This window comes from Montipora capricornis, chromosome 1 (assembly GCF_036669925.1).
Source record: "Montipora capricornis isolate CH-2021 chromosome 1, ASM3666992v2, whole genome shotgun sequence".
In the NCBI taxonomy this organism is placed as follows: Eukaryota; Metazoa; Cnidaria; class Anthozoa; order Scleractinia; family Acroporidae; genus Montipora; species Montipora capricornis.
In genome coordinates this window covers 9,924,927-9,947,426 of record NC_090883.1, presented here as the reverse complement: position 1 = coordinate 9,947,426, position 22,500 = coordinate 9,924,927, and the positions used below count along the sequence as shown (strand labels likewise).

General features: G+C 37.8%; 1 protein-coding gene across 1 annotated transcript in view; it reads right to left on the bottom strand.

Moving 5' to 3' along the window:
- The window catches only part of LOC138050378 (protein white-like), a 47,029-nt gene that overhangs the window by 23,411 nt on the left and 1,118 nt on the right, over positions 1-22,500 (bottom strand). Inside the window, exons 3-9 of the mRNA XM_068896742.1 lie at positions 22,158-22,206; positions 18,491-18,677; positions 15,949-16,020; positions 8,949-9,047; positions 7,952-8,118; positions 6,091-6,162; positions 203-305 (exon numbers count right to left, since the gene is read on the bottom strand). Coding sequence (XP_068752843.1) covers positions 203-305; positions 6,091-6,162; positions 7,952-8,118; positions 8,949-9,047; positions 15,949-16,020; positions 18,491-18,677; positions 22,158-22,206 — 749 coding nt within the window. The remainder of the gene's footprint in view (positions 1-202; positions 306-6,090; positions 6,163-7,951; positions 8,119-8,948; positions 9,048-15,948; positions 16,021-18,490; positions 18,678-22,157; positions 22,207-22,500) is intronic.

Below are 22,500 nucleotides of genomic sequence, written 5' to 3'. Positions count from 1 at the left end.
CATTTTGCCAAAGAATTAGTGTGGTTTCCTGCAGATTGGAACTCGTATTATACGCTTAGCTAAATACGTCGAGCACGGCTTCGACAACGAGTACAAGTTGTACTTGTTCTAGTACTTGCACTCGTTGCCGATGCTAGCATTCGCTTGTAAAGATGAGAGAACGTCTCCAATATGATTCTAACCATAATTCTACAATTCCTACCTTAACTTTTTCTCTACACTGTTCCTCGTTTCCTGGTACAATGGCTAGGGTTTGCACGAAAAAATCTGCCGGATTATAGTTCATGGGGCACGGATATCCAAGCCTGAAAGTGTATTAATCTGATTCATTCTCCTGTACACATTTTACACAATGTTTAACAACACTGACTTGGGAAACCTCAAAGCAGCCGCGTTCATGACCTACCGAATATTACAGCTGAAGCCCGGGTTTTTTCTCTTTTTAGGCTTATTACATGTAAAGGTTAATGACAGGTGGTTGACAAAACGTGTGGGGACGTTTTTTGATATGAAACACCTCAGCAGCATTTGTCACGCATTCGTCACATCGAAACTAGATTATTGTAATGCATTATTCTATGGCCTGCCTAAATATCAGTTACAAAGACTGCTGTATGTACAAAACACGGCGGCTAGAGTTGTGTTGCAAATGAATAGGTTTCAGCATATCACACCTGTTTTGTGCGAGCTTGGTAGGTAATTGGTGTCTCTTTTTCCATTGTTTCAATTTTTTTTAAACAAGGTATAAAACGTTCAGTGATTATATAATTACCCTAACCTAACCCTAACGTTAACCCTAACGCTAACCCTTATCCTAACCCTGAAGGTTTTACCGTGTTTAGATAATTTTGTACAATAGATAACCACTAAATGAAAAAATACACAACGTATCTTCCGCGAGCTTCACTGGCTACCGATTCAATACCGTATTATTTTCAAGATTCTGCTTTTAGTGTATAAAGCACAGAATGGGACATCGCCTAGTATTTAGCTCAGAAACCACATTATCGTTCTCATCCTAGATCATAGTAATGAACTTTTAATCCAACCTACAATCATAGACAAAAGTAGTTGGGAAGGTTGTGTAAATGAACCACACCAAAGCCCTGCTAAAGCGCAAAAGAAATACTTTCACCTTCTCTCATATAGCCCCCCTACTCCCTGAATGAGGGGAGGGGAGAGAAGCAATGAAAACGTCAAAAGTGCTAACCTTCCCAACGATTTTGTCTATGATTGTAGATCGTATACCAAGATCTACAGAGACAGAGCATTCGCTGTTGATGCACTAAGAGAATGGAACTTAATACCCTATGAAATTCGGAAGTCTAACACCATCTCCAATTTTAAAAGATCGCTTAAGATCATTGTTTCTATAGATTTGCATATATTGCTTTAGTTTTAATTTTCCTTTTTTAATCATTGTAATCTCGAGTTTTAAAAGATCACTTAAGACGTACTTGTTTACAAAATTTAGTAATAACAGATCATTGTTTCTATTGATTTGCATATATTGCTCTAGTTTTAATTTTTCCTTTTTTAATCATTGTAAATATAATAGAACATGGTTGTAAATTTGTAAATATTTATGAATGAGGTTGTTTATATGATTGTAAAGCGCCTTGAACATAGGATAAGAGCGCTATAGAAATAAAACTATTATTATTATTATTATTATTATTATTATTATTATTATTATTATCTCCTTTAACTTTATGCCGATTTACAACACCATGAGGTAGAAGTCTATCCTACTTAATAGAGAGTGTCTTTCTTAGGATGCGAGATGTTCCTAGCAGTGCAATCTTCTGTAGTTCACTAATTTTGATGTTACCCGGGATTTGTTTGGTGTATTTCTCCAAGCCCTTTTTTATTAGTCCCAGCGCTCCAATCACAATTGGGATCGTTGTGGCTACCTTATTATAGAAAATTAACAGTACACCTTTACAACGCGAAGAAAATTTACGTTACACCAAATTAACGCAAATTCTTCAAAAGTTAGGTTTACATGCATAAAATTAACGCAAAATTTTCGATAAGCATCTTGCTTTACTTACTGCGATTTTCGTAATTCTGCGAACTCGCACTTTACATTTCTGAACGCCAAACTGCGTTTTGGCTTTCGTGAATAAAACCTTCCAAGATAAGTCCACGGATGTTTCTAAGTTCTTTTACAGCCGAAAATTTTGTTTTGAAGCTTAACTAGACTCTATCAATTCAAAAGATCTTTCAAAGCCTCAATATGTTGCAGTAATACGAAGTTGCTGCACTAACAAAATCTCAACATGCATGTCTCATGGAGAAAAAGAAGCATTTACAGTAGTTAGCTTTTAGGATTGCTCAAACGGATCTAGTGAGAACTAATAAGGTTTTTTTAATTAAATAAAGGTGCTTTAAAATAACAATGTTGTAAAATAGCGTGCATTAAATTTACATGGACAGTAATTAAGATATATTAAATTAACGCAAATTTTGTAAAATTGCGTTAATAAAGTGCGTTCTTAATTTCCTATAATAAGGTATTATTATTATTATTATTATCCGATTCGATTTTCTCCAGTTGTTCCACTGGGTAATGTTTATTGTGTTTCAGCCACTCCCCGTAGCTTAGAGACACAACACTTTCCGTAACAGGTGAGCGGTTCCAAGAATGGCCGATAATTGTACACTTCCAAGGAAGTCAGGTACATTAGCTTGCCAAACCAGATCTTTCCACCTTTTCACATGCTTACAAGAGCACCAATCACGATAGGTATTATTGTGACTTTCGAGGCTCCATGAATCCTTCCAATTTCAAATGCTAGTTCCTGGTACTTTTCAACCTTCTCCTCTTCAGTTCTGGTGATGGTCTGGTCCGCTGGCACAGCTATGTCAATAAGTGTCCATTTCTGTGTGTCTTTATGCACTAGAGTAATATCTGGCCGATTTTTAGGTTTTTTCACTTTGTCTGTGTAGATAGTCATGTCCCAGGTAATCCTCACTTCTCCATTTTCTGCGGTTGGCAAGGGTTGATGGTCATACCACTTGTCATTACACTCTATCCCATACTTCCTGCACATCTCCCAGTGTACCCGCAGGGCCACCTTGTCGTGGCGCTTCCTATACTCTCTCTGGACAAGCTTCTTGCATCCACTGACAATGTGTCGTACTGTTTCAGTGGCATCTCCACACAATCTACACAGTGGTGTCTCTGAGGTCTTATCTATGCTGTACTTGATCGAGTTTGTTCTTAAAGCTTGTTCCTGAGCAGCAAGAATCAAACCTTCTGTCTCCTTTTTTAAGAATCCATTCCTGAGCCATCTCCAAGACTCCTCTCCAGCTCATCTGATATTTGTTGGACAAACGCACCATATAGGGCTTTCTCCTTCCAGTTTTTAACTTTCTCGTCTTTCCTCCTCCTCTCATAGTCCTGCAGACTCTCTCTTCAACAATCACTTTCTCCTTCATCTCAGCTTGAAGCATCCACTCTGTGCTCTCTCTTAGGTAGCCATGAAGGGATTTGCTCTCCCTTCTTACACACTATTCGATGGCGATCAGTCCTATTCCCCCTTCCTTTCTCGGCAGGTACAGCCTCGCAACATTACTCCTGGTGTGCAGACAGCCATTCATTGTCAATATCTTGCTAGTTGTTCTATCCATGTTGGCTACCTCCTCCATTGTCCTGTCCACAATCCCCGCACTGTAGCGTACTACACCTACAGCCCAGGTATTGATGCCATCGATCAAATTTCCTCCATTAAGTTTTGATCTACACAACTTCTTGAGTCTTCTGATATAATCCGATATTATCTTGCCTTTCATCTTGGTGTTGAGAGTCTGGTCCAACTGTAAGATACCAAGGTATTTGAATGCGGCACCATATCATATGCCTTCTTGTAGTCTATCCAAGCCATTGACAAGTTTGTCAACCTTCTCCGGCAGTTCTTCAGGATTGCCTTGTCTACAAGCAATTGATATTTAGTTCCTCGGGGTCCCTTCCTGCAGCCCTTCTGTTCACCTATTAGCAGTCCATTCCTTTCCAAGTGGTGGTATAACTTCTCTCCCATAACTCCTGTCAACAGCTTCCAAATCATGGGTAGGCAGGCAATAGGGCGGTAGTTGCTGGCCTGGGCACCCTTCGCTGTGTCCTTTTGTATTAAAAGTGTTCTTCCCCTGACCATCCACTCTTATACATTCCCTTGACATACACAGTCTTGCAAGCATTCTTGCAATCTACAATGCAATCCTGTCAGTTTCTTAAACCAGAACCCCTGAACAAAATCGGGGCCGGGCTGCCCTCCAGTTTGCCATCTTGCTCACTCCATTTGTAATATCCTCCACAGTGATGCTGATATCTTCTTGCACCTCTGTTGTACTGAGTTCCACCTCTACATCCACTAGCCAAGATGCTCCCTCATTGTGACCGACTTCCTCGGACCAGATCTTGCTCCAGAAGGAGGTTGCTTCTGTGGGATCAGGTAACACCGTTTCTCCTCGTTCCTTTCCATCTAGTGTTTTGTAGAACAGCTTCTGATTGGTTCTAAACAGGTGGTTCTGTTTGAACTGTTGACATCTCTCGTCATATCTTTTGATCTTAACTCCCCCTGCCTTGATCTTCTGTTTCAACATGCCTGAGACATACAAAGATGATATTTTCTGTTCAACGTTTCCCTCTCTCTTTGTTTCAGTCTCATGTTCCCTCTTCGGACTTCCTCAATCTTGCTCAGGTCTTTTCGCCAAGTTTCGATTTTCCCCTTAATCCGTCTCTTCCAGAATGGCTCTTCAGTTCTTCTCTCTTCAGTTCTTCTCTCTTCAGTTATTATTATTATTATTATTATTATTATTATTATTATTATTATTATTATTATTATTATTATTATTATTATTATTATTATTATTATGTACATGAAACGCTTTAGCTCCGGCGGATGTTATGCCGACATTACACCAAAGAAGCGAGCCATAGCCAATTAGCCAATGGCCAAAGGTCCTTTGTGTCATTTCTTCTCCTTCAGCTGTCCAACACCTTCCTTAGAATCCTGGCTGTGCCTAACAAGGCTGTTTTCTGTAACAGTCCCGTTCTGATCGTAACACCTTGCTTCTCAAGCCATGCATCCAACCTCTTGCTTACAACTCCGAGTGCACCAACGACTACTGGAACTACTTCCAGATGCCTAATTCCCCATAGTCTTCCAATTTCTCTCTTAAGGTCCTAATATTTCTCAATCTTTTCACCTTCCTTTTCATTATTATTATTATTATTATTATTATTATTATTATTATTATTCTATCTTCTATCTCCTATAACTTTATGCCGATTTTCAACACAATAGCCGAGCCCATTCCTTGGGCCTAGGGTGACTGTCTAACTTTGACAAATTGATAAAAAGTCTCTAGCCTTTCAAGTTTTCAACTCGCTTTAATGGTTAATGACAGTGGTGGAGGATGAACGTGGAAAGCGAAAAGAAAAGCGGTTAGAGCTAGAGTGGAAAATACTAAAGGAAAAACGTCACTAAATCGGGCTAAAGTTCGAAATGGGAAATCGGCAGAAAGAAACACTTACATGAGTTTCAGAGCTTGGACTGGAAGACCATGAGCGAAATTGAAGTGTGGCGAAGTGTGGCGTAATTTAACAAAAATTGCCTTCCCTTGGCGTAGTTTTAAACTCAAACTGCGAGGAAGCGAAGCGCATGACTACGGTATTAGCTTTGAATACTTAATGTTACTACAAATAAATCACACTGAAATGTGTTAAAACATCTTTAAGTTTTAAGTGTAAGTTTAAGGTGTCAAAACACCCACATTCCGCACGGACAGAGAGCCAGCTAACGTTGAAATTCCGAACGATAAAAACCATTAATAATAATAATAATAATAATAATAATAATAATAATAATAACGATAACGATAACGATAACGATAATGAAAAAGGGCTTGGAGAAATGTACCAAACAAATCCCGGGTAACATCAAAATTAGTGAACTACAGAAGATTGCACTGCTAGGAACATCTCACATCCTAAGAAAGACACTCTCTATCAAGTAGGATAGACTTCTATCAAGCGAACAAACAAAGAGCCTATAGTTACATGCATGTTTTTTATGTTATGTATACCTTGTAAAGTAAGGTACTGCTTCAGTTGCTGAGCCCATGTAAGCTGTCCTTCCTTCAGCTAGGAGCAAAATGCTAAGATGAGAAGTAACGACAACATAAGTGAGAAAATAAAGCTTCGGAAAAAAATGGCGTAAGACGGAGTGATGTCGGAGTGAATACATATCTAGAAAACTCCGGATGGAGTATTCAGTATTAAAAGGAAACATGGAAAAAGGCCTTACAAGAAAATATAAACTGAGAATCAGATGGGTTTAGACCTGTGACTGAATGAGGTCTAACTAGTTTACCGAAATGCTAGAAATGCTGCCGAGGGGAAGGGAAATGTTCAATTACATGTATGCATGCGGTAATTTAACGACGGTTCAAGCGTGGAATTGAGCAGACACGGTACAAAACGTGGACCTCCAAACAGGACCCCACTCGGGAGAAGAAAGAAAACAATAGAAGGGTTTCACAGTGACGTCATCAAGTTTTAAAATCAAAATCGAAAGGTCTTCTGAATTTTTATCTAAAGGAGGCTTACGATGACCTACATGTAGAAATAAATCGGTTTTCTAAGTTTCCAGTTCCGTTATGTCTTCCGTTTCAAATTACAGCATTTTGAATTTCCGAATTGTCACCGGGCGTGACACTGATACAAAGCTATTTGGTTTAAAAAAGATGTCTATCCCTATGAATCTCAGCAGTTTGAACGTTTCAAGTACATTAGGAGATGTGTTCATACACATGTACTTCATGTGATGAGCGAAAAGTAAGCACTTTCACCGCAAAGTGAACTCCCGATACTTTCGTTGATTACCGGCCACCATATTGGTGGACCACATGGCCGTACAAAACTCTATAAAAGTTGCGTGAAACACTTCGACAAAGAACTCAGAAATGATGTACTACATCGACCTGAGAATTGGAGAGGAAGTTAAAAGATTTGTTTCCGACAACATTCCGAGTACTTGGCTTTTTTCATTCAACGATTTGGAGATTTACTTTAAACTATCTACAGTTTGAGGATACGAGAAGCGAGATGAAAAACCGAGCAGGCTCTAATCTTCTGTGTGAATGGTCATACCACGCATCTTAATTCCTCCATTCGCGCATAACCACAATTCCTTGCGCCTTTGACCATAATCCCTTGCGTTTCGAAGAAAAACGTTTTCTTCGCCCGATTAGAGAGCTTCCTCGTTCGTTCGCTTCAGGCTCACTCACTGAAGCAGCAATGCAGCACCACGTAGCAGAAGAAAAAATAGACAACAAATTACTTCAGTGGACTGGGAGGGAAAATTTGGGAAGAAACCAAAAGCAATGACATTTTGAAGAGATCATAATTGATAACAGAAAGGGGAACTATTTGTCACTTATGCAGTTAGGGAGAGACTGGGCAATAACGGTAAAAATAAAAATTAATTAGTAGGAAAAGGCTAATAGTTTGTTGTCACATTAAGGTGGCTCAAGCCAGTTTAAAAGCTTTCAACTAACGTTCTTATTAGATGGTTTGCACTACAACGCTGTATCACATATTAGCAATGTTATGGTACCATAAGAAACACCAATTATTGATGAACAAGATGTGGTCATTATTGTGACGTAATAAGTCATCGTGGCAACGGGAAAGCCTTGTAATAAAACCTTTTATTTTGTCTTTAGTTGCACATATCTCAAAAATACTCCAGTGTTGGTGTTGGTGTGACCCCAGTTTTTATTGCTGGAAAGTTATCAGAAGACCAAGATGAAACTTTCTGCAAAGTTTAAAACCATTCTGTTCTGCACAATAAGAGCCACCTTAAATCTGTGATTAGAATGCGAATAATGCATGTTTCATTGAAGAAAACAAGTCAGAGATTCCAAAAGGGAACCATGATTATACCTGTCAAACATGGCATACACTTCAGATGATGGCTGATGTATCGTGCACATGATGGTGTGACCAGATGCAGCAAGACGCTGAAGTGATGCAATCAAACTCTGAGCCATAAATGAATCAAGTCCTGATGTAGGCTCATCAGCAAACAGCAATGGAGGGTTCGTTAAAACCTGCAAGTTAAGCAAAAATATCAAAATAAACCAAGTACATCTCCGAGAGTACTTAAAAGTAAACAGCAGTGGCTGTCAGAGATCCCTTAAAAAGGGGATGCTGATTTAAGGTTCCACAAGTAAAAGATATTATATTAGTGGAAGACCTCTCAGGCTGTGGGTACTTGCAAAATTGGGCCACAGCTGGCAACCAATGCATAACTGAAGTCACTGTTACACCTGCTTGGTGAAATGAAAGCCTGATACAGTAGATTATGAATGGTCAATGTGCCATTTGGATAGAGAATAGAGAGGATATTGTTGAAATGTGTGTCAGTCAAAGGACTTAATGAAAGAAATGTATACAGTGTATTTGAAGTGCAGAGTATAGACAAAAGAGAGAAATGATCCTTGCACTTATCTTGTCAACAATTCTAAAAGCAATTGCATATTAAAGACCATCAGCTAAACGTCTGTCCTCCAATAGATCACAAGTGAGAACCAATCAAAATGCCTGAATTATTGAGTTTATTATATAAATTTGAAGTGCCAGTTACTGCTGAAAAAGAGAAATGATCCTTGCACCTATCTGGACAATTTAAGAAATTGCCTCTTATGGACACCTGAAAAATGCACGTGGCTCCAACATTCTTTCATGCTGCAAGAATGTTGCCCAATCAAGCATCTTAACAATTTGATGTCCATTGTCTGTGGTTCACTGTCATATTTGTAAGTGCCATCATTGGAGATTATACCCCACTTACATGTAATAAGTAATTAAACCTACAGATTGTAGATGTTTCCTTAAACATAAAATCAATTATGAAGGCCTGGACAAGTAGTAACTGTACCTCTGAAGCAAATGACAGCCGCTTCTTTTCACCACCAGAGATTCCACGCAGTCGCCCTGGTATACCAATCACAGTGTCAGCACACTTCTTTAGGCCAAGCTGGAGGTATTAAAAAAAATATCCACATGCAGCATATGTTTATAAATTTGTTATATTAAGTGCTGTTGTATTGCTGAATGAGCCAAATTAGAAACCATTGTAAATTAAAGTTAATGTGACAATGATGACCTCTGCATTTGAACTTAGGCTTTCTCTGTTACAGAGCAACCTTGTTTCACGTGAATGTCACACCATGCACTTCATCCAATTACATTCTAGGTGCCTCATGCTTTGGACTACTATGTCGAGTCCGACCTTTGCTAATGTCATTCCAGTTTTGTCTTTATTGCGAAAACACTTAAGCTCAGAAGCATCTTCACTCAAATTCCCTCCCTTCCCTCCCTCTTTCATAGCTGGTGTTTCAATAGCATATCTAGTCAATATTGTGAAATAAACTACGGGTAGGGGTGAAGCGTTTCCATGTAAGTCACCCTTTGCCCCATAGACTCACTGTTCTAGGGTTTTGTGCCTTTTGATTGTGCATGGTTACCAAGGGGCGCAATTCTAGATAGGTAAGGACCTCTCATGTGAGGGATTGTAACCCCTTGGCGAGGATTGTAATCTCACATTGCCAACTTGTTGTCATGGCCTTGGGGATTGTAACCCCTTGGAGAGGATCGCGACTTCTCTTGCCGGCAACTTAGTTATCCTACCTTTTTGTGACCTGCTAATGGAGTGCTTCATCGCCTACCCCATTACCCCACAAACTGTTGTCTCTTACACTTGTTATCATGGGTTGGGAACATTAATGGTAAAATGTTCTTGACATCAATAAGAGGTGGATGCCACTTGGTCTTCAAGAAGACTTGATTACCCCTTACGGCCTCAGATAACTTAGTGGTAGGGAAGTGACAGTGCTACCCAATTCAAAGTCATACATGTACATTTATGTCAAAAGTTGTTCCCTTAAGCATGAATTCATCTTTCAAAGGAAAACCATGATTTTCTTGTGTCTTCCAAAACTGTGTAAACTTGCAAGTAACTCATTCAGCTGATCAATCAATTACCGGTATGACATGAGCTGAATGCACCCTGCTTTTACATGTCATTGAATTCATCCAAGCATGGCTAATAATTACACGTGACTATTAACAGCTCTTGCAAAACAGACATAGGACTTGGAAAAGACAATTTTCTGTGGCAAGCAAGGAATCTTATCAGTATATCTTAAACATAAGAAAAACAGAGGTTTTTGTGGGAAATGAATGAAAATCAGCCATTATGATAGTAGGTTAGAATGAAGTTTCAATGACTCACTGACATTATTTTCAAATTTGTGAAACTAGAGTCAGAACTCATCGTATAATAAAATGCCTGTGAAAAACGTGTTGAATACAATTAAAAAGAAATGCAACATGCGTAGAACGTACAATGGCAATTACGTAAATGACTGAGCCACACTGATCAGTATTCAGTTTGATAATAGCATTTTGTAAATTTAATTAGGCATTCCAGCTTCCCATGGCATTTCTTACAAAGGGTGAATTGTCTTGAAGATCTTTATTCCAATATCAGAATGCTTCTGTTTATGAAACAAACAGATTATGCTTCTGTTTATTTTTGTTTGACTGTTTTTTAGGTGTCAGTGTGTATAATTAATATAATCTGCATCGCACAGATCACATCTGAATTCATAGACAATACACTGTACCTACTATCACTGATTTTTATTCTTAATTATCAGTACAAGAAAAACAGTGTCTTATAAGATATTGCCCATAAGGGTTTTTTATTGTACAGGGAAGGATAAAGCTGGTCTGTTAAATACAACCATATTTGATTGATGATGATGGTAATGATTGACAAATGACTCTTGTGTGCCTAAGTTACTGCACAAGATGTCTTCCACTTTAAATTGAAAAGTAAAACCAGAGTGCAAAGAAAGTCAGTTTACTAGCTAGCCCGAACGTCATTTTTACGAGCCCGATAAAAAATTTTTGTGAGCAGAATAAAATAATAATAATTAATCATTCCTTTCGTAATTACACTGTAAGTTCATAAATTACTGGCTTAATTTCTTCATTATAATCAGCAGTAGTTATTTACCAACAGCAAGTAATAGCCGTAAAAGTGTGAAATATAAGTAGACCTGGTAAGATACTCTTGACACGCTAGTACAATAATTCAGTGTTCACAATTTGATCATAAATGCCTTTGTTTTGAAAGTCAACTCACAATAATGAAATAAGGAATTTAAGTGAAGCTAATGGAATGAAGGTCCAAATAACAGACCAACGTTTTTCTTTGAACACATTGCTAACAACTGCATATTACTGGTTAACCTCTTGTGAGAGTGGGAGATAACAGGACCAGAACAGTATTCCTCGGTGGAAACATCAGGGGAAGGAACCCTCATTAAATCTACCAAGCCTCCGTTTGAGATTCAAGTACGTACATTACTCTTAAGCTGGTTCATGGCCGACAAGCTCCTTTCACACTTGGCTGTGGTGACAATGTCATCATAAGGTCTACAAGCATGAGGCAGTCTTTCACGACATCAGGTTTTGATGGTATAGAATACATCAACTGGGTTGTTTGCCCTTTTACTTCTGAGTCTGGTATGCAGCATGGGCCACTGATCAAGGATGCTTTCCTTCTCTTTCTCAGTAAGGAGGTGCCCGAAGTACTGCACGAGGGAACAAATTTCATTATGCCTATAGCCTGCAAGGGTCTGAGGCATTTCTTGTGGGTCAAATAATTATTCTGAACAAGCTGTAGGGTTTCTCCTAAAGATATGACTTCAAGTAAGTCAGGACTTCCATACGAAAAGGGTCAAACTGTTGATCAAGCATGTTGCCTACATGTGTGACCAGTTTTAATTGGTGTCCTTTGTCCTTGCCACAGATGAACATTGCTGTTTCCTCAGAATAATGCTCCAGAAACGTTCTGTTATGACTGCCCCTTTGAAGCTTCAACTCTTCTAACATGGTCATGGTCGTCTCTAGTTTTGCAACTATCTTGTTGGAATAATTTATTCAGCTCTGACAAAATCTTCGTCACATCCATCAAGAAGTGTTTGACAAACCTCTCAGATGATAATTGTTTCAGAATTCCATTGGCACATGCCCCATCTTCACCAGTAGATCCAGTTTTCTGCTGCAGGTGCATAACGGTAGTGACAAAGTGTTTCTCCAAGGCAGTAATAGCGCTGTATCTGCTTGCCAGCCACCTTGTCTTCTGCAGACTGCTGTAACAGACCGCATCTTCATCAATTATACTTGCAATCTCATTAACCTCTCCTTGTCGTTTTGAAGAATACTGTAATAATAAACTTGTATACCTCTTTAACTGTATCCTCAAATGGAAGGTAAGGGCACCTCTACAGCCAGCTCCAGTTTGTGAGCTACACAGTGGATGATGCATAGTGGGTGACCAACTTTATCCTCCAGCTTCTTACTACCTCCACCCTTGGCCCAATCATAAAATTGGCCCCATCAAAATTGCAGCCTACTATAAACTTTTCACTCAACACAATTCCGTCAACCTGCACAGATTCAAGTCCTTTATCAATAGCATTTGTTATACCACTTGTATCGACAGACTGAAGAGAGACAAGGTCTGAAAACTGTGTCGATGGTCTCCCATTTGAATCAGTCTACATTGTACAACTGTAACATTCAATTATTACACAAACAGTCAACTGCTCTGTGACAATCTTGTCTGTGGCACCATCGGCTAAAACACACAGAAACCTGGCATCCCTGATTTCCTTTGCATACTTAATTCTCCTGTTCAATTGCAGCAATGCTGGACGCAAAAGCTTTACATTTCATTTCATTGCAATAATTATTTCCCACATCCAGACCATTCGTCTCTTGTAGATCACACAAACCTATGAAATTTTAGAATGAGAGACCTTCCTATGGCACATAATGAGCAGTATTGAATAATTATCTTTCTATTCTTGATTTGGCTTCTTCATCCAGCTTTGCAGATAATTTATTGTCTTCATTGTTGCATGGGGTTTGTCTGCATTTTCTTTGTCAACTTTCCATTTGTTCAAGCACTTTCTGTGGTCGCTATATATGTCGTGGGACTGGAGACTTTGTACACGATATTTTCCCAAACCACCAGCACCTTTGTAAAGGGGACTTGATTTATCACAAATGTTTGAATAAGCACAGCATACCAAAATGAAAAATTTTAATGTCAATTGTCAATTGCTCAGTCAGCAGAGCAGCGGTGAACTAACCCGAAGGTCGTGGGTTCAATTCCCACCCTAATCAGAGTTTTTCTCTGTCCTTGTGTGGACCTATTTCCATCAGTAGGGCTAACGCTCACATGGTTCATATGGGTTGGAAACTTAGCACTTTACATTACACTCCAATCAGTTAAGTCTGTTCATACATAAGTGCTACACGGCAAACTTTTGCAAAAATGTAATCCTCCCTGGTAAAGACAAATCCTCTGAACATGTTACACTCAATAGTGAACACAATTACACAATGTAGCTCTATTTGAAAGGCTATATAATATATGATGCCTGATGGTAAGTTCCATAATTCATAAACAACTTTGTATTAAGGGGTTAACCACAGGTCTTGTTAAGTAAAGGTAGGCTAGGGCTGTGGCTTTCTGTAAAAGAGAATTTATGTCATTATAATAGCCATAGTCTACGGTATTGTACAGTATTGTATTGTAGTCTACACTTTGTGATGATGCCTTTGATTACTAAAATTGTGCTGGCTTGACCTAAACACAAAGACTGACTGAAATCAAAATTCTTTTACTGCACTTCACATACCTTGCAAAACATTACATCATTGACGTAATCATGCTCAACCAAAGGATACACTTGAAAGACATGCTGCCTCTTTATTTCACACTTTTAACTGCACCTTCTCTTCATAAACCCTTTTCTCACTCTTGTTTGCATGTTTTGGTGGATTGTGATCACCCTCTTCCAAAAACTGCTTCTTAACAGTACTTTCTTCCTCAGATTGTAGGGAGTAATGTTTTGATATACATGTAAAAAAAATCACTTATTTTTCATCACTTTCTCTTCTGCACCCCAACCCACTGGTCGTTCTCTAATTCTGTAGTTATTGGGGGCTGTTGTGGTAAACTACCATGGATGAATATTGGTGCGAAGTGGTTTGGTTCATACCAGCTTCCGGGGCGGTTGTCTAGGTTGCTGTCCCTGGACCAAAGAATAATCGCTGTATTGGCACTGATGTCTCGTTTCTTTGTACCATAATCTCATGGCAAATTTTCTTTGTGACAAAGGGGACGAATATTTGTGTTAATAAAGGGAGAGGAACAGAGAGTATTTGTGTTAATAAACGCTGAGGTCCAGTGCAGCTATACAGCTTGAAATCCCACTAGTGTCATATATTTATCAAGACCAAGCTGCTAAAAGCTTTAACATTTTACCTGGATGTGTAAGGAACTGTCTTGATTTTAACCAGTTTTCTAAGATGACTTTTAAGTTTTTAATGAAAAAGGTCAAAGATAATTTTTTAGCTTAACGTTTCTATTATGCACTGTAAATAGATATATTTATTTTTATTATTGTATTTTTATTACTTTTTTACTTTTTTTTACCTTTATTTTTTTATTTTAGATGATATATTTTAGCAGATGAAGAGCCACCTTGTGGAAATGCTGAATAAAGCCATTATTATTATTATTATTATTATTATTATTATTATTATTATTATTATTATTATTATTATTATTGTTAGCCTGCCAATAACAGTTGAAAGAGCCACCATGTGCATCATCATTACGGACCATTTTTTGTCCTGGCATCCAGCAATAGCTTCACATTTTACAGCCTCAATACGATCCTTTGTGTTCTCAAATACTTTAAGCCCACTCTCAGACAAACATTGAATAAACAATTAAGCTAATCTCTGGAAGACCACAGACGCTTGCAGCTTCAGGTAGTTTGGGTGTGTTGCATAGAACCGTGCATTCTTATACAATTCAATTATACAATGTATAATTATATAGTTCTAAGCCTTACATGTATATAATAGTAAGGATAGATTTTCATTTCCGTTAACTATAATCGAAGCAGAATTATACAAACTACTACTAATACTTGTCGCTTTTTTTTTACTGTAATTCTTCAGCTTTAAGATTGCTTGGCAAATCTGTTGGTTGCCGACTTTGTCCATGGCTGTTGTCGGAAAAAAAAACTTAATTCGAAATACTCAAGCTTCTGTAACGCCAATGCACCATTCACTCCTGATGTCTTCAACTAGTTTTGCTGTTTTGCTCTCTGCCACACTGAATTACATATCAATATGCATTTTAGACCTCTAGCTTACCATGCAAAAAGCTGCCGGTGAAAGCACCCCATTCTGCAATTTGCCACCAAAAAAATTTCACAATGGAGTACGTATTTCTTAATTAGCAGCTGACAAGGGAGATATTTATATTATCAAAGGGAATAAATATTTGATAGCTTTCATCAGTTTGCATCTCAATCAAACGTAGTTCATTCAGAAGATCATTGTGTGGGAGTCGGCTTTCCAAGTCAAGTTTCAAGTTCATGCAAATTATGCAAACAAAAATTATGCAAATTTGTGGTTCACCTTATTACAAGTAGCTAAAGGTTTTAGGTTTCAAAAGAACAAAAATATTTCTGGCAACTTTTCATCTGGAAGATTTCTGTGAAAAGTGAAAAAAATAGGATATGGTCTATATATTTAATCAACAAAACACCTACGGTATTGGTGTTTAGAATTTACCATTATGATGAAATGCACGTGACCAATATTTGCTAAAACCATAATAAATTTCTCACTGCATGGAGTTCAGGATCAAAACCTTTTGTTTACGTTCCTCACAAATCATTATGAAGCAAAATTTAGACAAATAGCGTTCTCAGCTGAATCCATCCTCGATCAGCTTTATTTTCCCATAGCAATTTGTTACAAAAACTTTGGCAAACCTCAAGCATAACCTCCTCAATGCGTTCCTTTCGTCGTTGCTCTGGAACATGTTTATCCATGCGCAGGGCAGCCTAGAAAAAACATAAACAAACCACTGATCATCACTCCATGGCAATATAGGTTGTACTGATGATTGAGTCCACAGGGAAATCTTGCATGTATGCTGTTATTTTTTATGGAACTATGAAAAGCTATATAATTTTGGAAAAATACTGGCAATTGAAGGTAGATTCCCAGAATAAAATCAATTTCTACTTTTTTAAAAATACATTGCACCACAGTACACTTTTGAGTTTAAGGAACATGTTTCAATGTTTCACACATCATCATCAGCCATAGTAGTGAGTGTAGCATTACGATTTTTACAAGATTAAATCGATATATATAACTATCAATACAATTAGTGACACTTGGGCTATCAAGACAATTTCTACTTTAACCTTATAGATATTAGAGACATTAGCCATGTTAAAATCTAAAAAAGAAAATTGTAATACATGTGCTATTATAATTATTATTCTTGTTTTGCTTAATGAAATTGCTTCAAACCATTCCCCTCTATTAAAGAGTGACACTTACGATTTTAATTTGTCTAATGCCAGATGATTTAACTCATCAAATCCAGGTCAGTTCAGAGGTGAAAGGGTTATTAGGCTTAGCACACTTAGCTAGAGGGACAGTTCAGTATTAACAAAAATATAAAGGGTGGGAAACAGTTCGGGTCCCAGTGTAACAGTTGTGTCCAGAGTACGTCATTGCATCCTGGAATGTGATAATTTTTTAACACCCTATATTTACTAAGTGGGGGTCCTGGTGGGGGATGTCTCAAAAATGAAGACTTTAAGACCCCGGAAACTCAAAAACTATTAAGTGAATGAAGTACCCCAAAACCTCAATTTGGCTATTATAAGGGTTAGTTAAATTGAGGGTTTTGGGGTACTTCATTCATTTCCGAGTTTCCAGGATTTAGGGTCTTAAGGTTTTAGGGGTCTTAGGGTCTTCATTTTCAAGACAGTCTCCTTGTGGACGCACAAATTTCATGCCTGAAATACTATGCAAATTTGAAAATTGAAGCCATAAGCAGGGGCACAACAGCCTTTAAGCCAGTAAGTGCAGGCTTAAAAACGTTTGAACATTATAATTATTATGTGAACATTTTCCCCGTTGAATGATTTCTCTTTTGATTTTGTGTCGCGTGGTTGTTTCAAAGTAAAGGAAACCATTTAAATGCTTGTGTCAAAGAATTTCCGAGCTTGGTTCCCCTACTCAGTTCTATATTCAGATTTGATGCATTGTGTTACATTTGTCAAGCTGCTGGCACCATTGTTTGCGGGTTCTTAGAATTTTCCCTATTTTTCTTGTATGTGAAGGAGCTTATTCTCCATAGTTTCTCGACTTGTTTATTGTCAGGTTGAAAGTACTACATTGTTTTTCTTATGTCAATATACATAATTGTACGCTGACATTTTTTCAGAAAATACCAGTGGTTTTTTTCAGTATTTTTACAGACATCCAGATCGAGTTGCAATGAATTCAGGAAAAACACTGGTCTTTTTGCATCGGAAATCGCATTGATATTGAAGAAAGAGTCATTGAGACATGATGACATTAGAAAATATTGTTCCTTGTTTGTAAAGCCATACAGGGTCACTATAAAATTCGCAAAAAAATCACCTTATATCTGCTAATAAGTCTATTTTTTACCCCTCTGACTTCCACAAAAGGTTGGAACAGAGTCCTAGCTACACCCAGAGTAAGCACACATGAGGCAATATTTATCCTTACATACTGCTATTCTTGGATTTCAGAAGTAAATAAAAGTTGACCTTGAAAGCAATAAATATTTTTACTCATAGTGTTTCAAGGAATTTTAGCCACTGCCATCATTAATAGTTATCAGTGAATTGAGTGGTGATTGATATTGATTCTGGTATTTATGACAGATGAACACCCAAAATCTTGGTTTGGACACCTGAATGTTTGACAAAGGGGCCCCTGTAAAACCTGGATGCAACACTGAGGTCCTAATGGTAATTTTACATGTATAAGTAAATTTAGTGTGAAGGTCAGGGTTCACTACATGAGAGCCAGACACCCTGGCATTCTCCAATTTCACCAGAGGTTTATATCACATACTTTGCTCTATGCTTGTCGATTCATGTAACTATGTTTTTGACCAAATTATGACGAATTCCTGGTTACAATATCGTGATGTCTTCCTCTGCAAAAGCATTTAAAAACCTCTCTGAGCTTGTTTATGAATTTATTTTTCACATACATCACACATTCAGAGATCAATGGAAAATTACTTACCATTTTGCAAACTTATTTTACCCATCAAAAACCTTAAAAACCATTCATGACTGTTTCACTTCCAGCAGGTACAATGTACATCTGTGCATGTGCAAGAGCAATTAAGTGTTTTAACCCACAAGGACTACCCACCAAAAATTATTCCTTTCATTTAAGTTTTAAAAAAGTGTGGCCGAAAAAGGATTTCAACAATCTGAATAAAGAACTGTTGTTTGGTCATATATGTACCTGAAAAGTCAGATGTTCTCTAACTGTGAGTGATCCAATAAATAGATCCTCTTGTTGGACATATGCTGATAAAGAATTGATATCAATTCCCATGGGATGACCATTCACAGCTACTGTTCCTGTAACTTCTACCTGGGCAATGTTACGATGTGCCAGTACATTCATAAGAGTTGATTTCCCTGCACCACTATAAAACAAATTTAAAGTAATTGAACATAGGTTTGTGAATCAACACAGACTTTTTGCCTCTCTTCCTATCAGCAATGAATAGCGCAAAATGTACATGTAACGAATAACACAAAAATGTAATTGTATAACACAAAAAAGGCAACTTTGAAATGTACTGTACATTAGCAAGTACAGTTAAAAAGAGTGTTTCACATTCTTCACCTTTTATTAATTTAAAAGTGGTACTATAATCAAAAAATCAAATCTTTTTTTTCTTTGGATTTCAAAACTTTGCTAACTAAACATTAAGTGACCCATGTTTTGTTAACTTAAAAAAGACAAGTGTTCATTTAATTAAACTGGAATTTTCCTATTTAAATGTCTGCCTTTACTAACTTTAAATTTTGCGAGAGCTGGATCGAGGAGAAAATGAAAGAATGTAATGCGTTTGTATGTGACTGAATTAATATGCAGCACGGTAGTTTCAGGCTTTCAGATTCTTATACTCGTGCTATCCATACATAATAAATAGCATTTACACACCAAATTTTCAGGTACAGCAGGTCTAAAATACAGGTCACAGGTCAGGTTGCAGGTCAGGTCAAAGGTCAGGTCAGGTCAGGTTGCAGGTCAGGTCAGGTCCAGGCGATAGAAAGAATATTTTTCTGCCAACGAAATTGACTATTTTCACCATCCCAAAATGCAATATTATTTACATACCAAAAACAATACAAGTTATTCACTCTTGGGACTGTATCATGCTTCAGTGAAATGAACATCCATCGTTTTAATGCAAATACTCCCTCCATCCCCCTCCCCAAGTGACCTGTATTATGGGAAGGGTGAAAAAAAGCAAATAACGAGAAATATACATGTAAGTAATTAAATAAATAAAATAAATTATGGCAGCATCCATAAGTCCTGTCATCACATGATTTATCTTGTGTGCACATGGGTAAAAGCCACAGAAATGGAGGATAAGAGCGAAGCCAAGGACAACAAGGTAGGAAGCAATTTGCACGTGAAATTCGTTGTTTTAGTTCTGCTGGAACGGATTTAAAGGGGCTAGGTCACGCAATTTTAGGCAATTTCAGCACTGATCGAATGGTCATAGAATTAACTAAAATATCAAAATAACTGTTCAAAACTATAGAACTCTAACAAAACACAGGGAAGCCAAGAAGGGACGTGGATGGACAAAACTGGAGAGGATTGAAATGGATTGAATTTGGGTAAATTTGAAAAACGTAGGCCCACCTTTTTCAAATTTATATTACTCTACATTAAAATGTCATTTACACAGCTGGAAAATCATTCTCAGTTGTTATGAGGCCGTGATTTTGCAAATGAAAGACTCTTGCTCTGCCAATTTGACGTTTAGACCTCATAATTAACAAAATTAAACAAAATTACCTAAAATAGCGTGACCTAGCCCCTTTAATCGCGTAGAGCCACATTCTGAAGCTTAAAGTAAACAATGCCACGCATTATTAGAGATCCTTTCTCGTATCCCGTTAGCTTCAAATTATGCGGCTGAGGTACTTTGAGGTATTGCTTATTATTGCTAATGTGCGATAGCTGCAAAATTGGCGGTCACGGAAAAACAGTAAAAATTAACAAAAGTAAATTCATAAAACGCAATTACTATTGTGGTCACCAAGTTGAGGGACAGTGGGTTTTCGGAGGCATTGAAGAAGACTCTCGAAAATGCTTTATACTAACTGTTGGATACCACAGTGGGACCACTGTCCTTCCAATTATTAAAGAATGGATTGCTCTAGGAAATCTTATTATTTCAGACTGCTGGAAATCATATGTTAACGTAGAAAAGCATGGATACCCGCACGAAACCGTTAATCATTCGGGTGAGGCTAAATCACATGGGTGGGTTGGTCGTGGGTAGGTGGGTCATGGGTGGTGGGTCGTGGGTCGTGGGTCATGTTTGTTTGAAGATTAAAAAAGATAAATATTAGCTCCCTCAGTGCTCAGTCCCAATTTGTCTTAGGTCTTAGGGTTATGGTTAGGGTTAGGTTAGGGTTAGGGTTAGGGACCAACGACCCATGACCCACGACCCACAACCCACCCACCCACCCTCGCTGATTAGACACTCTCTAATTATTCAAAAGAATTTGTAAATAAGAACAGTAAACACACGAACAAAATCGAAGGACAGTGAATCTGAAGACAGGATGGCCCGAATTTGGTTGGCGCAAATACATGTATTCAATACATATTGCAGAATTTATGTGGCTTTACATAAAGACAAGGATTTGTTGGAAGTTTTTTCTGGGTTAAGAGGTTGTGAAAGGTGTGGTTACTGACGTATAATAGTGCCTATAATCACACAAAATATAAGAAAAAAATTGCAGGACAAAGGGAAACGTCTTGCTCTTAGGAGTTTCCTGAATTGAAAACGATCGGCTTACTCAAGGAGATTGCATTTGCAGTTATAACTCAGAAGTACCTCGGCCACATAATTCGAAGCCAACGGGATATGGGAAAGAATCTCTAATAATGTGCGGCACTGTTTATTTTAAGCCTCAGAATGTGGCTCTACGTACGCTATTAAATGCGTTCCAGCAGAACAAAAAAAAACGAATTTCACGTGCAAATTGCTTCCTACCTTGTTGTCCTCGGCTTTGCACTTATCCTCCATTTCTGTGGCTTTTACCCATGTCCACACAAGATAAATCACATGATGACAGGACTTATGGATGCTGCCATAACTTATTTTATTTATTTAATTTATATTTCTTGTTATTCACTTTTTTGACCCTTTACATAATACAAGTCATTTGGGGAGGGGGGAGGGGAGTATTTGCATTAAAAACGATGGATGTTCATTTCACAGAAGCATGATACAGTCCCAAGAGTAAATAACTTGTATTGTTTTCTATGTAAACACCCTCCAACCCCCCCCCCCCCCAAAAAAAAAACATACATATATATTGCATTATGGGATGGTGAAAATACATGTAGTCAATTTTGTTGGTAGAAAAACATTCTTCCTATTTCCCTGACCTGACCTGACCTGCATCCTGACCTGACCTGTGACCTGACCTGCACCCTGACCTGCAACCTGACCTGCAACCTGACCTGCAACCTGACCTGCAACCTGACCTGCAACCTGTGTTTTAGACCCGCCGGTTTTGAACGTGAATAATGGCGGACAGTGAAATCCAAAACTTACACTCAAAGTAAACAGCCTTTGGATAAAAAATCACAGCCCAAAATTTTACCAGGCAGGTGTTAAGCAAACAAACTTTTAAAATCTGAAGAAAAAAAGGAAGTGTCTTTTTTTATCATACTACCCCTTTAAGTCTTACCAAAAAGTGGTAATGATGGTGTGATGGTCACACAACTTAATCAATTGTCACATTTGCACACTGAACAGATTTTTTAATATGCAGGACCTTGACTAAAACAGTTGAATATAACATGGCATCTTAATACAGTTTTCAACCCAGCAACTGTATCAGTAAATTTCCTTAACATTTACCTGGAGCCCATAACAGCCAACAATGTTCCTGCTTCAAGTTTGCCATTTACTGCAATAAAAAAGGGTAAGGGAAATTACAATGACTTACTAATTTCACATGAACCCAATTCCATGTTTGATAATAATGCTTTAAATAAGATTAAATGCATCAATTAGCACATACTCTTCAATAAACCCAGACAAAGCCACAAGTGTCAAGTTCACCAAAACCAATTTGCATATGATTCTCTTGAGATATTTAACAACACGTGTATCTTTAAAACTCAGCTGTTTTTTTCTGCTTCTCAACTTGGGGTGCCTGTGGTGTTACCCTTCAGCGATTACATAAGAACAAAATTCGCTT